Raw genomic sequence first — 17,894 nt, 5'->3', positions numbered from 1 at the left:
CTTCTTTGGTATGTTTGTCACCCTCTTGTGAACTGCTATTTCCGGAGCGCCTGGACAGTAGAAGCAGACTTTGTGCTGTTGAGGGTTGAAAGGTGAGCAGAGTAAGTCTGATTCCACGTTTGGACTTCTCTGGTGACATCCACCCCTTGGTGCTCATATGACCTTATGCAGTTACGAGCGCCGTAAAACCTTACTAAAACTAACTGACCCAGCCTGAAACTCACTTGTTGAGGGAGTCAAAGGTTGCCATGACCACCATGGTCAGGTTGTGGAACTTGTCCGAGGTCCGGAACTCAGTGAGATTTGGCCCCGTTATACTTTTCTTGTTTTTCTTCGGATTGCCCACCTGAGGATGGAGAACACAGATAAAAAAAACTATCAGACTTTATGATATGATCCATTTGGAGAAAAGAGGAGCACATTTAGGTAATAACAGTCATTTAGTGCAGGGCAACAGTAAGACAGACAGACAGAAATAACAAGGGGGGGAAAAAAAGAAGGACCTACCCAGTGATGCCCTCCAACCATCTACAAAAAAAATAAAATGTTAGCAACACAAGAGAAGCTATACATGAAAAGTATTTAAGATTGGAAGGGGGGGGGGGGGGGGAAGAAAAGAAGTAAGACTTACCAGTGAGAAAAGAAGTAAGACCCACCAGTGCCACCTTCCAACCACCCGCACTTTCCTTCCAACAAGGTCAGTTTGCAGTCTTACGATGAAAGGAGCCGATTAACACCCCACACCCCCACCCCTGATCCCTATGAAAAAAAGCACAACAGAAGTCATTAGTTTTGAGACCCATGAAAACCCAGAACTGCCTCAACACAAGAAAAATCTCCACACCGTTTTCCAGCCATCGTCATGGAGAGTCGAGGCAGCCGGCCGCTCAACCTTCTCCTCCACACAATCTGTTCTGTCCTCCTCCAAGTCCCCCGTCTGCGCGGTTGGCATCTTCTTCTTCTTACCTGAACATATAAACAATTGAGAATGGTAATGTTCTTTATTTTGCGTAAAAGTTTTAAGGCACTCGCAAAACAAATAGGTCTTGTAAGTGGCAAAGATCAAAGGTGTTAAAGGAGAGTAACAAACACAAAAAGGGAGGAGAGACAAGGGCAAAAAATGTAGATAGCAAAGAAGAAGCCAACGACACCAGAGCACATGCCAACCACCCACTTAATGCAACGAAAAAGCAAAACAGGCCTACAGAAACAACAGAGGAAAGAAAAGAAGGACCAACAAATGGTGTCATCCAACCACCTACTCCAGAAATTTGAACGACAGACAAGACCTGATAAACACAAAAGCTAAGACACATTGACGACATTTGTTGCATAACAAATAAATGGTCCCACGACTCCTAAAATCACCTGTAACTAACAAGCCTAAAATAAAGACAAACAGAAATATCAGAGGAAAGGAAAAGAAGTAGGACCTACCAGTGACACCCTCAAGGCACTCAAAGAAAAAGAAAAGTTTTAGTTTTAGTGTTTTACGGCACTTGCAACACAATAAAGTCATGTAAGTGCCAAAGATTAGAGGTGTTACAAGAGAGTAACAAACACAGAAAAGAAGGAGGGGAGATAAAGACGATAGATGTCTGATAGGAAAGAAGGAGCAAACCACAACAGAGCACCCGCAAACCACTCACAGAAAAAAAAATTCAGCAAACAGAAGAAACCTAACATGAAAAGCAAGTAAGAACAAAAACAACTAGACCAATACACTTGAGCTGCATATCGCTACCATAGCTAAGTACCCAGTCTTGAGGAATTTGACGTACAAAATTTTTGTTTTCATATCATTCAATATGTCAAGCTTTTATAAATTCAACCTTTTGAACATCTTGACAGTGCCTCTTAATAGATCCTTTGGAAAGAAGGACCAAAACAACCAGAGCAGCCACCAACCACCCACCCAGCCCCATTTTGTAATGCATACAAGGTAGGTAAGCAAACTGCAGCACGCAAACAGCTGGTAAAAGCAGAGTGTGAGTGCAGGCTGAGTGAGAGAAAAGTGAGGCAAAACACTGAAAGGCTCTAAGGTATCCCTTCAACAAACTGCACAATGATGCCACAAATCCTTTACGAAAGACAGTCTGGGATGCTGGCTTCAAATAGTACATTTCAGTCCTTACCTGACTGCACAAAAAATAAAAGTTATGTAGATAGAAACAGGGCATGCATATATTCATTTCGGAAACAAAGATACAGTTGAACCTGTCTAAAATGACCCCCCATTTTGAGATGAAAAGTGATTATCTTCGAGAGGCAGGGAAGAAGAAGCCTACCTCCGACACGATGAAAATAACAACCAAAAAAAATTTCTTTTTGACTTACTGGCAGAAATGAGCTCATCTGTATCTAGAGAGAACTCATCCAGATCATACATAGATGATTTCATCCGAGCCTGGGGAGCACACACTGACGGCTTCTTCTCCCACTGGCCATGCTCTTGTTCCAGCACAATGTCGCCGTGAGTGCTGACAGCTGCTGACTGCGGCCTGTGTCTGGAGGCTGTCACAGCGTACGAAATTTTTTCAGATGCCAAAATGTTCTCAAGGCCTGAACCTGGAGCTGTGAGGGGGAGAGGGGGGAGGGAGGGGGAATCACATTACTGAGACATACATGAGATTCTCATAACAGTGCTGTAGATTACAAAGGCCAATTTCTTATAAAAAACATTTATTGTTTGTTTTAGTAGAGGTTTTACGGTGCTCGCAACTGCATAAGGTCGTATGAGCGGCAAGGGGTGGATGTCAACAGAGAAGTCCTTACAGGGAATCAGACTTACTCTGCTCACCTCTCTAGCTTCAACAGCACAAAGTCTGCTTCGACTATCAAGGCACCCCGGAAATAGCGGGTCAAAAGAGAGTGACAAACATACAAAAGAAGTAGAGGAAAATGACGATAGTAAGGATTAGGAAAGAAAAAGCAGCAGTTCCCTGTTGTAGTTCAGGCACAGTTATGAGCATGACATTGTCATTGTTCGATCAGCCCATTTACAATTCTACTGTGCTGCATTAGAACGAGAAATATCCAATCTTAGGCCAATGGCCTAAAGACACTTCAGTCAATGGCACTGCCCCCGGGGGGAGGGGGTAGAAAACATTTAGTTTTAATTTACAAGCATTTACAGCACATGCTACATAATTAGGTCATATAAAAGCTGAAGATTCGAGTTTTTTAGTTTTAGTAAAGAGTTTTACGGCACTTGCAACACAATAAGGTCATATAAGTGCCGAAGATTAGAGGTGTTACAAGAGAGGAACAAACACAAAATAGAAGGAGGAGAGATCAGGACGATAGACGAGAGCACCTACCAGTCATCCACCAAAACAAACTGATCTGGACAATAATAGCTCAGAAAGAAAAGTGTCAGGACTTACATGTATTTCTGGAAACTTAAACATCCTTGTACCTTTCTGAAAACAATCTTACTAGCTACGCAATTTCCCATCTATTCTGTAGCTATCATATAAACCTCAAAAGAAGGAGACAAAGAAGGTTTTTTTTGTATGTTTTAGTAAGTGTTTTACGGCACTGGCAACACAATAAGGTCATAAAGTGCCAAAGATTAGAGGTGTTACAAAAGAGGAACAAACACCAAAAAGGAAGGGAGATAAAGACGATAGAAGTTTGATAGGAAAGAAGAAGCAAACCACACCACAGCACCCGCCAACCACCCACAAAGTTTTTGTAAGAGTTGAGGGTAAAAGTCTACTAGAGCTTTCCTTTCTGAACCTACCTGACCTACTAAGCACATCCGAGGTCCCCTCTATCTACTCTCTATGGAGGTCACGTGGATTACTGCGACATCATGCGCGAAAGAGTAAAGACACTTTTAACTCACAATACTGAGCTCAAGTAGATTTTTACCATAAAAGACAAGATAAAAAAAGAAAGAACAGAGGAAAAGAACCATATAAGGCAAAATAAAAACAAAAGGTACAAAGGGAAACAAATCAGCAGTGCCCTCCAACCAACCCGCTACAAAGAAAGCCCCCGTGAGAGGTCCTCACCTGACTGTCTGCATGAAGTCAGAGAACCTGAGGTGGACCTTGAGACGGGCCACTGGTCACTCTTCTCCTCCTCAGCGTCCACAGCCTTCGAACTGTCCGAGGACCTTCTAGATAGCGTTGAACAACTACCAGACACGTCACCATGCACACGAGCTGTGTTGTCCATGGTGTCGTCCACATTTGCACAACTAGTCATTACTCCCACAGGCACTTCACAATGTTTCCTGTTATAATCCAATGATTTCGTTGAACTGTATTCAGAAGATGATGACCTTGATCTGAGGTCATCTTCATTACAAAAATGACCCATGATCTGTCCACGATGCCCATACATCTCTGTTGGAATGATCGACTGCAAACCGGTGTGTGGGAAAGATTCATCAGGACCTGACCTCGACTTCTTGAGTGGGAACACAGCGTCGAGGTTAGAGAAGAACAATCGACTGCGCGAGGCTCCGGCATCACAGACTTCCTGTTTGCCTTCACTAGAACTCTCTTCAAGTGCCGAAATTCTGCGTTCTGCCTCCTCTGCAGAAAACTCCCAACGAGAAAGAGTCGCAGATTCCACAAAGCTGTTTGCCTGAGCGCCATATTTGAAACCCTCCAAAATTTTCGGAGCGACAGCTGCTTCCTGGGTCCTCGACTCTGCACAGTTTAGACCTGGTTTGAGAGACGAAGGGTCACTGTCAGTCTGCTGTTGCTGATGCTGCATCTTCAAGCGTTTCCTCTGCAGCGGGTTCATGCGTTTTCCGATGTTTGTCGGTGTAGGAGAAACACTTGCCGCGTGCACAACACCAGCTAAAGAACCATTCATTCTTCCTTGAACAGCACTTGACCCATCACCATTTTCGTACACACCAGCACCAATGTGTGATCCTACAATATCACCATCATGCTTGTCAATGATACGATTGACTTGACCAGCCCCTGTCTTTAACGACCCTTCCTCACCTTTCGTAGACCTCTGAAAACGGAGATCCAGGGGCGGGACCTTTTTCCTGCATACAGTCCGTAACTTCCTGGTGCTAGGCTTTGTGTGGGCTTTTGCAACATCACACGAAGCCAGCCCATCTATCTGACCATTGACATCACTATTACGTCCTAGCTCTGTGGGATCTCTCCACTCAGACGCCGAGGACTTCACTTCTTCCAGTTTGGAGTTGAGCCCCTGTACAGACTGATGGTTCTGAGCCATTAGCGCGTTAAAAAAACTCAGGTCCACCTCTGAGGTCTCCTCCTCCACACTTGTCCCAGTTGAACCTATGTCCAGACCCGCTCGGAGTTTCTCCTGTGCATGATCAAGAGGCAAACAATTCTCCAAAAGTTTCTGCACTGACAGCTGTTGGTCGGTACTGGCTAGAGGGAAGTTGCCATCAACACCTACACCAATACCAAGTCTATTCTGCACATCATTTTGCGCCTTCTGATTTTCAATTAATTTCTGGAACTGCAACTGCCGCAGTTGGCTTAATCGCAGTAGTTCCAGCTGTTTTTGAAGGTCAAGGCTACTAGGGTCCAGGATTTCTGACACATTTCCAACATTCCCAACAGTGGTAGCAAGACTTCGGGATATGTCTTGTTGGTGAGTAGCTTGAGAACTCCCTCCCCCTAGTCCAAGATGGCCGATATGTCCCAACAGCTCTGACCCAGCCCCTGGCAGGTCCACAGCACCCGGCAGAAGCCCTCCAACACTGGGAAAGGGCTGAAGAGGTTCAGATCTCTGCTCCAACCCAGTGGAGAGTCCTAGGTTCTGTGGCATGAGACCAACCATGGCCATCGTGGGCACAGACGATGCAGACAGACTCGGACAAGCCGCATCCATAGAGCCCGGGCTGCCCAACAGGAGACTAGACATGAGCTCAAGATCTGTTAACGGGTCTGCATCTGGCAACTGCCCAGCAACGGTCTGAGCGGGCAGGGGAAGTGAAACCTTCGCTGTTGGAACTGTGAGAGGAGTGTGAGGCACTTTGTTGGAACAGTCAGAAGATAGCTGTGAGACAGAGCTTGACGTTTCCAGCTTGGGCTCAGACGTCTGCATTTCATCATTGCTGGAAACTTTTGCCAGCAAGTCATGGGCCATCTGAAAGAAATTTTTGCTTGTTTGAGTAAAGAGAGATACATCAACAAAATAATGGTCATTTAGTGCTTCGAAAGAGTGAGATAGATCGACAGAAACAGCAGATGTAAAGAAAAGAAATAGGATCAACCAGGTGCATCCTCCAACCACCCGCAAAACATTTTTTTTGAAGTTCTTAGCTTGACACTTAACTAAAGCCATACATTAGCTTTTACTACTTTACTTTACTTTTCCGATCCAGCGGCCATCTGGGTTCTAGCCCTTCGGCCTGTCCATACATCAACAACAATATAAATAGGGTTAGACAGAGCTCTAGCTAATGAGAAAGAAAAATTCCAGACTTTTTCCTGAACCTTCAATACTCCATTTCTAATTTCTCACAAGAAAAGTTAAGACAAGACTTCTGAATGCCAATGAAGTACAATCATCATTCGTTGGCTCTCTCTCTGCAAAGCTTACCAAACATTTGCTCCATAAGGAGCTGTCCTGCCCTGAATTTCTAGAATAAGGGACTGAGCCCCTAAACTACTATACATCATGTTGAAAAATTAAAAACAAAAAAAGAATTTCTTTATATGATCTGGAAAAAAATGTGACAATGTTAGGAAGGGTACACTGGTTCTAAAGAGGCTGTTTCCCCTGCAGCACAGCAAGAGCAAGTTATTTATTTAAATGTTTCTTCCTCTGTAACAGTTGTGACTAGAGGTATGCACTCGATACCCACAGATTTTATTTAAAAAATCATGTAACTACTCCAGTGAATTCAAAATACTGCCGTACAGAAGATTGTGAAATGAACTTTCAACCAGTCTTTGATCAGGATCACTTTACAGGCCTAGTTATTGTGTATCTTCAAATTATTTTTGGACATTTTCCAAGTGTGAACTCCATCACATTCACCAATTTTAAAGACTTGCTGAAATCGAACATTTCCTTTGAAAATTTTGGCCATTCCAATTGCACGAACTTTTACAGGTCTGGAATAGAGAAGGACGATAGGTGTTTGATAGGACAGAAGGAGCTAAACCACATCACAGCGCCTCCCCCCAACCACCCGCGCATCATTAACTGGCTGCGACTGGCGGCATTTCAAGGAGCCTCTCTAGTTAATAGATGGTTAATAAGAACGTGTAAATAAACGCTGCTTTACTACCGTGTCCTAGTATGCCAATTTAGTGCAGGGAAAAAGTCTAACAAACAGACAGAAATGAAATAAAAGAAACATATTTAATTTACCTCAGAGTGACTCCAATTCCAGATATTTACCTCAAGGTAATTTCAACCCCAGACATTTACCTTCAGGGTAAATCCGTCTTCAGATATATACCTCAGGGTAATTTCAACTCCAGGTATATCAGTTTTTTAGTTTTAGTAAGAGTTTTACAGCACTTGCAACAAAGTAAGGTCATATAAATGCCGAAGAATAGAGGTGTTACAAGAGAGTAACGTACACAAAAAAGAAGGAGGGGAGAAAAGGACGATAGGTGTTTGATAGGAAAGAAGGAGCAAACCACACCAGAGCAACCACCAACCACCCACCCCAGGTATTTACCTCAGGCTAAATGCGACTTCAAATCTTTACTTCTAGGTGACTCTATAGATAATTACTTCTTAGGCGACTCCGGACATTTACCTCAAAATGACTCCTCACTTTCTCCGAGAGCAGACGGAAAAATTTGGCATTGTTCTCAGCAGTTGCCAGGTTGGGCGAGTCTGCCAGGAGATTGGCTGCAGAGTCGCAGATGACTTCATCCTCCCAGCATGTCCTGGCTGACCGCTGGGTGACGAGATAGACAACAAAACTTTTGTCACCTTCTGTGTCAATATTTAAAGCGAACAAAAATCTAAGCTGCTATTGAGTGCCTCATTTTCCCCCTGTTTCTTCAAATGTATAGTTCTGCTTTTTTTTTTTTTTTTTTTTGGGGGGGGGGGGTTCTTTTATAATGAAAACTGAGCAGACTCATTGATATCTCCACTTTTTAATAATCCACCTCTTTCTGCAGTATGTGGTACTTGTATACGATTAAAAATGTTTTACACCCCCATCAAGAAAAATTAGATCATTTCGAAGACCAGCTGCTTCAGTCCTTCTTGTCAGGGTCAACACAGGTAAAGTTCTGAGAGGGATACAGAATCATAGCAAACTGTCAGGCACGCTTGATAAAAAAAAGCTCCCCCCATTAGGGAAATAAAACCCATGTGTTTTGGTTATGACAGCAAAGAGCCTAACTACTGCACCACAGATGCCAATCAAAACTTTTTGAGTATCTCACATAAACAAAGAAGAAGAAAAAGAACAGCTGACTTAAGTCAATGAAAACGCTCATTAAAATTCAAGTTTCTGCTTCCCTTAAAAGTAGAGGAGCAGAACATCCTGTGTGGGTGGTCGGCAGGTGCTCTCTGATGTGGTTTGCTCCTTCTTTCCTATCAAACATTTATAGTCCACATCTCTCCTCCTCTTTCGTGTTTGTTACCCTCTTGTAACACCTCTAATCTTCGGCACTTATATTACCTTCTTGTGTGGCAAGTGCCGTAAAACTCTTCCTAAACCTAAAGAACATCGTGCTGTTACAGGTTGAAAAAATAAAACCAACAACAAAGACGAGATAAAAAATTAAAACATGGGGTAACCAGCCCCTTGGAATTTACAAATACTATCACTCACACCCAACTGATGGTTTATATCAAACTGGTCAAAAGTAAGGGAACACTTTTTGATTGTATACAAAATCTAGTCTTTCACGTGAGTCATACGGTACTTAGTGGTCTTAAAAGTATGTCAAGTTTTATTATAAAACTAACATTTTGATGCTTCAATTAGTGTTCACAGCACCAACATAAAAAATAGAAAATAGAAATTTTTTCCTGACCACTTGGCAGATTTCTTTGTTTTTTAATGAAGTTTTTAGGTCTTTGTTTATCAAAAACCACATTAACATTTTATTATTGTCGCCCAAGAAAGATGGTAGGTTTAACTCAACATCAGAGAAATCAGGTCATCAGCATACTCCGGGCATTTCTGCTGTTTGCAGGACATTCAATGTCGACAGAAAAACTGACACGTCCTGGCAACAACATAAACGCAGAGCATGTCGATGGACTGATCTCTCTGGTCTATCTTTCTTGGGTGACAATGAACAATTCGTCGCCTATCACACGAAAGGGTGTATTCCAGATTTTGGCAGTTTTCAGTTGTTACTACTAGTAGATAGCGCTGCCTCAGATCTATGTTCACACGAAACGGCGTATCCCTAGCTTTAAAACTACAGTACTAGCAGTATAAAATCCCAAAGGGCGTACGCTGACACTCAGCGCCGCCGAATCAGACGAAACGGCGTACACAGGCTTACGCCATTTCGTGTGCAAAAAATTGATACAAAGTTTGATCAATTCTGTTAGCACGAAAGGACGTATACCTTGGATACGCCCCTTCGTGTGAGCGACAGGAACACTTTTGTCTTTTTTTCTGGCACAGGCCAAGGCCGTATAACGTAATATCATTGTAATATTAGGCCCTCCTCTAATGCAATAGGCCTGATACACAACACAGAGTACACGCACTGTGTTGCAGCGAATCCTGCTTGTGCAAGAGTGAAAATGAGGCGGTCCTTATTGTGTTGTTAGCCTACACTTCTTTACTGTTGCTTGCAGCTTACTGTCACACACACAACGTGATCTGCTTGCCTGCTGACTATTGGAAACCATTAGAAAAAGCAAACTTGGGTTTGATCAAATTTAAATCAGTTCTACTTTTTGTCAGAAAATACATATGAATATAGCTCAGCTATGTTTTTCCATTAGCGTATTATTCCACACTCATTAACTAGAAGGCAACGCTATCTAGACCCCCCCCCCCCCCCCCCAAAGGGCAGTGCTACAGACTGAAGTGATAAAAACATCAGGACTTAGACTTTGTTATATTGATCCGAAGACATGTCTACTTGGTGAGCCATGTAAGTAGCCCCTGAATCTTCATATTTTATACACACACACACACACACACACACACACACACACTCACATACAAACACACACTCACACACACAAAGAAACTCAACCGAAATTGTTCTTTAGCTTGTACTCAGACTATCGGGGATTTTTCTTGTGGTGACTCCGACTTTGGCAGATGACATTCCGTTAGTTAAACTTAGGAAATGTAGGCCTACAATGACAATTGAATTTCCTGATCAACACGAGGCTGAGAATGAAGACAAAATCTTTTGGCCTTGGTTACTTCGATGATTTGGACACGGACCCATCTTTCAAACCAGGCAAAAGTAAATTTTTAAAAATGCAAAACTGAAGTATTTGCAGCATGCACCGGATGTTTAGTTCTCCTCTGCTATGATCATTTCCTAGAAATTCCAGTATTTTGTAGTCAACATGGAAAGACAGGGCAATCAACAAACTCTGAATCCATAGCGCACAATGATTTTGAGACCAATGAGAGCCAGAGTAGCAACGAGCGGCTACCAGAATCATTTGAAGTTGAAGGGTCAGCCCGCCAGGCGTCGCCAAAGAAACGAAGAGAATCATCACGAAGAACGATGCAAAAAGAAAGCGACAATGTTGCGAATAGTACATGAGCGCCGACACGACAAAGCTTGTTCCAGCACGAATGATGAGAAAGGGCTGCGTTGAATGGAATGTACGAGAGCTGGCTGTCAGTTTCTGGAATCTCAGGAACGGATAGGAAGGAGATATTTCAGGACTTTTATAAACTGGCTGACCTGCAGAAGCAGCGAGAGTTCGTTGCGTGGCATATTGAGACGACAGAGCCCAAGGTCGGGAAACCAAACTCTCGACGCAGCAAAACGCATGTTTATTACATCACAGTCAGTGGAAAGCGTTTGAAAGTGTGTAGGAACACATTCATTGCAACCTTGGGTATTTCAGAGAAATGTGCCCGAGTTGTTTTGTCAAAGATTACAGAGACCGGCATTGAGGAAGAAGGCAAGCGAGGGGGCAGGCAATCGGAGCAGATGAAGACAAGAGAAGAACAAAACAGGGAGAAACCAGTCAACACCTTGACAGATTTCCACACGTGGAATCGCACTACTGTGGGGCCTCTTCCAGCAAAGAGTATCTCAACCCAGACCTCACATTGTCCAAAATGTACGACTTGTTCGTTAAAAAAAAAATCCATGCAATGACATCCCAAGTTTTCACACATTCAGACAAGTGTTAAGACAAAAAAACCTGGCCTTTCACAGTCCTAAAAAGGACCAATTCTCAATCTGCAACTCTTTCTGAAAAGGGGACGAAGCACAGAAAAATGAACTCAGGGAAATTTACAATCGGCACGATGCAGAAAAATAAAAGGTGTGACAACTTAAGGGGGATTGCAAGAAGATGGTTCAAGCTGACCACAGCATTCTGGCTGGGAACTTTGATCCCCAGCAGGTCATATACTTACCAATTTCACATGAAGATGCTTTGTTCTACAAGAGGAGACTTTCCAGACAGACAGACAGACAGACAGACAGACAGACAGACAGACAGACAGACAGACAGACAGACACACAGACAGACAGACAGACAGACAGACAGACAGACAGACAGACAGACAGACAGACAGAGAGGTATGGGGTTGGCGGGTGGAATGGGGGGGTGAGGAGTGATGTCTTGGAGAAATTTTATCCTCTACTGGTCAGTCTGAAGACTGAAATTAATTGTGTGGACACTCAAACACAGGGCGTATACATGGGCGTATACACTGATTCTGGACAGGACGAAAAATAGAACAATCACACGAAAGGGCGTATGCCAACAGATGGCACATTTTCGCAGTGAAATTATACAAAACACTGCAAAATCAATCTTGCTCATTGTTTGATATCTTATCATACCCACAATATCCAAATATCCCGATGGTAGGATGCAGTTTACTAAAATGACAAGGGAAAAGGATGAAGCAACCAAAGTCTGAAAATCTTTAAATCGCTCTCCTGAAAAAGTAAGAAAACAGGGATACGCCCTTTGGTGTGATAGGCGACGAATTGCTATCACAGTCTTTGATAAACAAAGACCTAAATTTCATCAATAAACAAATAATAGAAAAAAATTTGCCACATATTCAGGAAAAAAAGCAGTTTTTCAAGTTTTGTTTTGATTTAGTAAGAGTTTTACGGCACTTGCAACACAATAAGGTCATATGTGCCGAAGATTAAAGGTGTTACAAGACAGTAACAAACACAAAAAAGGATGAGAGATCAGGATGATAGATGTTTGATAGAAAAGAAGGAGCAAATCACACCAGAGCACCCGGCAACCACCCACAGACTTTAAATTTTTTTTAAGTTGATGCTGTGAACACTAATTAAAGCACCAAATTATTATTTCTATTGCACGAGACCTACTTTTAAGACTACTTAGTATTACTCACATGAAAAGAAAAGCGTAAAGATTCACAAGATTAGGTTTTATACACAATCAAAAAGCTGTACCCATTTCTTATCACCAGTATACAATGCTAAATGTAAGTGAGTAATTAGTCACAAAATTACACCATTTTGCAGGCTAAAGCCACAATCTGACTTTAGTAGGAACCAAATGGGATAGAATGGTAGAAAAGTCCATCAGAATACATAAGTAAACCCTTTTATCACCAGGAAATCACTCCAGACTATATTTCATCTGTTCCAAAAAAAAAGTTTTGTGGCCCCAATCGTGTCTCCCCTTAAGCCAAAAGAAAACAGGTGGGGGGGGGAGCAACATGATGCATCGCAAACAGACAAGACCAACAAGATGTGAGCACCTTAGCACCAAACTGCTCGCACATGGCCGATAGCCTTCGACGCAGCCTCACTTTCACCTCTACCAGGTCCTCTAGCAAGTCCAGTGAGTCACGGAGCAGACTAGCCGCTTGACCACAAATGTACTTGGTTTTGTGCTCCGTGGATATATTCTGAAAGCAATCGTTGTAGGTGAAAGATAAGTAGATCTATAAAAACTTTTTCTGCTCAGTGTCAATTCTGAAAGCATGTGAGAGTGAACATCTAATGTGCTTCTTGAAAATATTCTGAAAACGTTTGTTTTAAGTGATCGATAAGTAGATCTATAAAGACTTGACTTTTTTGCTCAGAGTAAATGTTCTGAAAACGTGTGAGTGTGATAATCTAAACTCTTGTGCTTCCTGAAAATATAAATAAAAACACAGATATTGTTGTGACTACATGCAATACTGACAACAACCACAAGAAATCTTACACAACCAGGAAGAATCATATTGACACCATTTGTGTGAGAATCATTATTTGTATGGATCATCAATTGCATGGATTATCTAAGTGGTTCATCTGTTGTGTGGATCATTAGTTATGCGAGTTATTGTGTGGATTATTTAAGTGGTTCATCTGTTGTGTGGATCATAGTTAAATATGCGAGTCATTAATAGTGTGGATTATTTAAGTGGTTCATCTGTTGTGTGGATCATTAGTTAAATATGCCAGTCATTGTGTGGATTATTTAAGCGGTTCATCTGTTGTGTGGATCATTAGTTAATTAGGGAGTCATTAATTATGTGGATTAAGTGATTCATCGGTTGTGTGGATCATTAGTTATGTGAGTCATTAACCTCTTCACTGTCGCGCCCATAGAATTTACGGGACTGTGACAGAGGTTGTTTTGATACCAATTATAAGGGAAGTAACTTAAAATCTCGTAATTATTATTGGGGTACCTTCCCTTTATGTTTATCACCACCCCCCCCCCCCCCCCCCCATTTGAAAGCGTCAGGTTCAGATTTTAGCTCAAAGAGAAGATTAGATTTAGATCTAGTTCTAACACATCAACCTCACAAAATGATTTATTGGCAGTAAACACAAATGGGCTTACATGTACATATTTGGATTGTACGAGCCTCTTTACCTGCAGACACTCACACAACATGTATTCCCCTTTTTTGGTCTCAGTTTATCATTACTCGAATGTGTGTTGTTTTATGTTGCTTGGTGGTGTTGTTTTTGGTATCATGTTACTTACACCAATTTTTCTCCATCTATCTCTCAATGAAAGCCCCCTAAAATTATATCAATAGAAACGTGGTTTAATGTAGAATGTACATGCAGAAATTCATGAGGAAATATTCATAAATAAAAAAGTTATTGGGAGGTAGAGTGGGGTCACCCTTGAGCCGCTTTGGTTTATGGGATTTCCCACGGCACAATATCTGTCGCATTGAAGGGGCTAATTGTGTGGATTATTTAAGTAGTTCATCAGTTGTGTGGACCTTCATTTATGTGGGTCATCAATTGTGTGTGGGAAATCTCCCTCCAGAGCACCTGATACATACATCATTTCTTCCATGTCCATATGGAGAACCTTCTCCAACAGACTATATCACAGCACATACATTTCTTTTAATACAAACAAAAAATTGGGGAACTCTAATATTATCTGGTGACTTCTCAAAATAAATGGATAAAAGCGCACTTTGTATCACTGAGTTTGAGCTGGGCCTGTGGATAGATCAGGCAGTGTTCAGGCACTGCTATTTTTGTTTGAGTAAAAGAGAGGCACATCAACACTATAGCATTCATACCTAGCGCTTGGAAAGAGAAAAACAGAAACAACACTGGGGAAAGGAAAAAGCAAGATCTACCACTGACACCCTCAAACCAACCATTGAAAACTCTCTGCCTTTAGCCTTTTGTACTGACCAGCTCAGAATATAAAGGGCACTTTGTTTCTTCTGGCACATGACATATTTCAATGGAAGTGAAAGGGTTAATATCTTCCTGATCTGAGACCAAATAAAATTTTCAAAAAATTAGGGATCCTGTCTTGATGAACAAAGAGAAAATCCAGCCGACTCCCTTTTACCTGATGCCCCCCCCCCCCCCCCCCGACTCACCGTTTCACAATTCATGCTTTTTAAATAGTGTCAAGTATTTCTAAATGACCGTATTTGTTTTGCACCCTCATCAACACAATTTAGGTCATTAAGGAGCCGACTGTTTCAACTCTGCCTGTCAAGGCCACCCTGGGCTGAGTGGGATAGAGCATCCCCCAAAGATGCTCAATAAAATAACTTTCCATCTCAGGAATCGAACTCGTATCTTCTGCACAGAACAGTGAAAAGCTTAATGATAGTATATGACAAAGAAATCTACAGGCCGTTAGTTCAGCCATACTTTACCTTCGTCTTGGAGAAAATAGCGGCACTGCTAGTCGTCTCTGACCTCAACAGAGACAGCTTCTGGAGACACTCCGCACACAAACTCTCAAGGTCAGGGCCTTCAACACTTGTCTGAACCCCCACTTCTGATGTAGAAATCTGTTTCGGCGGCTGTGGTTTTGAAGATGATGTGGCACCCTCGACTTCCTCCCTGTTTTCTCCAAAGACTTCTCTGCGACAACTCTGTTCAGTCCCCGAGGGAGTTAACTCGGGACTCCAGGGGACCGAATCACTGTCCGCCTCCTGACCGGCTGTTGTCCCAGCCTTCTGAGGAATAAACTCTGGAGTGGACGGGTTCAACTGGCTCAGTCCCGGGCTGCTGCTGGACTCTTCACGTATTCCTGAAGATATAAATTATAATATAAATTATCACATCACAAAATGATTGTAAATACAGCCGAAATTGTCCAAGACGGCAATCCATTTATGGTCAGGAGAAAAGTGGCAGTCTTAGACAGGTGGGTGTTTTACACTTTCAATACAATGTAAAAAGATACACAAGGAAAATGAGGGATGTGGCTGTTTGTGCAAGCGATTGCCCTTTAAAGGTAGCTGTTAGAGCAGGTTAATCAGTATTTACAGGCCCACTGATACAATTTAAATAGTTTAGGAGACGTGGCACTTCAAACCTGCCTGTCGGGAGTCAACTAAGGATTTTTAGAGGGATACAGCATCAATACAAAAACTTTCCAACACTGGAATGAAACTCCTGTCTTTTGTGTGCAGCAACTGAAGAGCCTATCCATTACAGCACAGACCGCTGGTAATTATCCCTTTGTCCCCTACCCTGACAAGGTTACTACAAGTGTTCTCTTCCACAGTGATGATAACAGCAAAAAGCAAAAGTTTATTTTCAGGGGGGACATACTAATAACAATGATAATAAAAATAACTTTGATCATCATCATAATAACAATAAAATAATAGTAAAAATAATAATATGACTATGAATGACAATATCAATTTCTTGAGACATGAACTTTACTTTCATAAAATTAAACATAATACCAAGATAGCATTTTGGAGTATATCTTGACAAAACAGAAGCATATAACTACATCAAAACAGTAAGACAGACGGACAAAAACGACAGAAGGAAAAAAGGATGAACTGACAGTGATGCCCTCTCACCAATAGAAAGAAGTGCTATCAACCTGATACAGATAAGATATTAACGTAACTGTTATGTTTTGTTGTTTTAGTAGAGGTTTTACATAGCTCGCAACTGCATAAGGTCATATGAGCGCCAAGGGGTGGATGTCAACAGAGAAGTCCTTACAGGGAATCAGACTTGCTCTGCTTACATCTCTAGCTTCAACAGCACAAAGTTTGCTTCGACTATCAAGGCACCCCCGAAATAGCGGGTCACAAGAGTGTGGCAAACATACAAAAGAAGTAGAGGAAAAATGACCATAGTTAGGATTAGGAAAGAAAAAGCAGCAGTTCCCTGCGGCAGTTCAGGCACAGTTATGAGCATGACATTGATGAATCAGCCCATTTACAATTCTACTGTGCATAAGAACATGGTTAATGTCCCCCCTTTGGGAATGGCCTAAAGACACTTTAGTCAATAGCACCGCCGGGGGTTACATAGCTGTTAAGTTGTAGGTGTAAGTTGGCACAGTAATGAATACATTTCTTCAGAGACAGATTTTTTATGGGCCAAAGATCACAGGAGCAATAGCAGCAGCAGCAAAAATAAGTGAAAGAAGCAGACTAAACAAGAGCACCCATCTATGCCCACAATGAAAAGTGTTAACAGCAAAAATCAACACCAAAAAAGGAGAAAATTTCACTACATCGCTTAACAAAAAACGCCCACAATATTTCCCCATTTACGGCACTTGCAACACAAATAAGTCATATACTGAAGATTAGAGGTGTTGCTAGAGAGTACATATAAAACAAAGGAAAGAGAGATCAGGACAATTCATGTTTGAAAGGAAAAAAAGGAGCAGACCACACCAATGCGCCCGCCAACCACCCCCAGTCTGCATTGTATAATGGTCACAGGACTGCTCAACTTCACATTATGGAAACAAGGATAAGCTCTTCACCATTATCCCATAAGACTCAAGAAGAAGTCTACCTTTGAGGAAAGAGAAACTCATATAGTGGTCATTTAGTGCAGGGGGAAAAAGACAGAAACAACAGAAGGAAAGACCAAAAAATAGTACCTACCAGGGGTACCCTTCTACAATAAAAAAGTCCACTTTGTTTGCAGTTCATAAAACAAAAACAAATTTAAAAAAGGACGATAAAAAGCAGACACGATCAAGATGCTTTCAGAAGAAAAATGTAGGCATCATCATATCTCGACTTTGGGAACGTTGAGACTTCTGTTCAAATGGGATTTCACCAGATAAAAACATCTTATTGGCCAGGTCTGGGGACAATTAACGTGCAGTATAATGAATAGGCCAGGGCAAGATCGACTCTGGGATCGATTCTTTCGAGTCCCAATGAGGACTCAAAGAATCGATCTTGTTCCCAGACTCTAAGCTTCGAGTCCGCCCAGGGTCGACGCCTCCCGTCTCCCTTTTTTAGCCTGGTTCCTAGCCTAGACTCCGAGAATCGAGGCAAGAATCTAAATCTCTACCGCACTATTACAGTCCTGTCG

General features: G+C 42.0%; 1 protein-coding gene across 3 annotated transcripts in view; it reads right to left on the bottom strand.

Annotated features, from left to right (window-relative positions):
• LOC101862008 overlaps window positions 1–17,894 on the bottom strand; it is a 37,175-nt gene that overhangs the window by 6,496 nt on the left and 12,785 nt on the right. For all 3 annotated transcript variants that reach the window (XM_035973466.1, XM_035973465.1, XM_005112383.3), the window contains exons 4-10: window positions 15,236–15,615; window positions 12,854–13,003; window positions 7,730–7,873; window positions 4,020–6,099; window positions 2,338–2,574; window positions 845–966; window positions 225–346 (exon numbers count right to left, since the gene is read on the bottom strand). In XM_035973466.1, the coding sequence (XP_035829359.1) occupies window positions 225–346; window positions 845–966; window positions 2,338–2,574; window positions 4,020–6,099; window positions 7,730–7,873; window positions 12,854–13,003; window positions 15,236–15,615 (3,235 nt within the window). The remainder of the gene's footprint in view (window positions 1–224; window positions 347–844; window positions 967–2,337; window positions 2,575–4,019; window positions 6,100–7,729; window positions 7,874–12,853; window positions 13,004–15,235; window positions 15,616–17,894) is intronic.

The sequence above is a fragment of the Aplysia californica genome, unplaced genomic scaffold (genome assembly GCF_000002075.1).
Source record: "Aplysia californica isolate F4 #8 unplaced genomic scaffold, AplCal3.0 scaffold01253, whole genome shotgun sequence".
NCBI lineage: Eukaryota > Metazoa > Mollusca > Gastropoda > Aplysiida > Aplysiidae > Aplysia > Aplysia californica.
The sequence above is the reverse complement of the archived record's forward strand: the minus strand, read 5'-3'. Positions and strand labels throughout refer to the sequence as shown.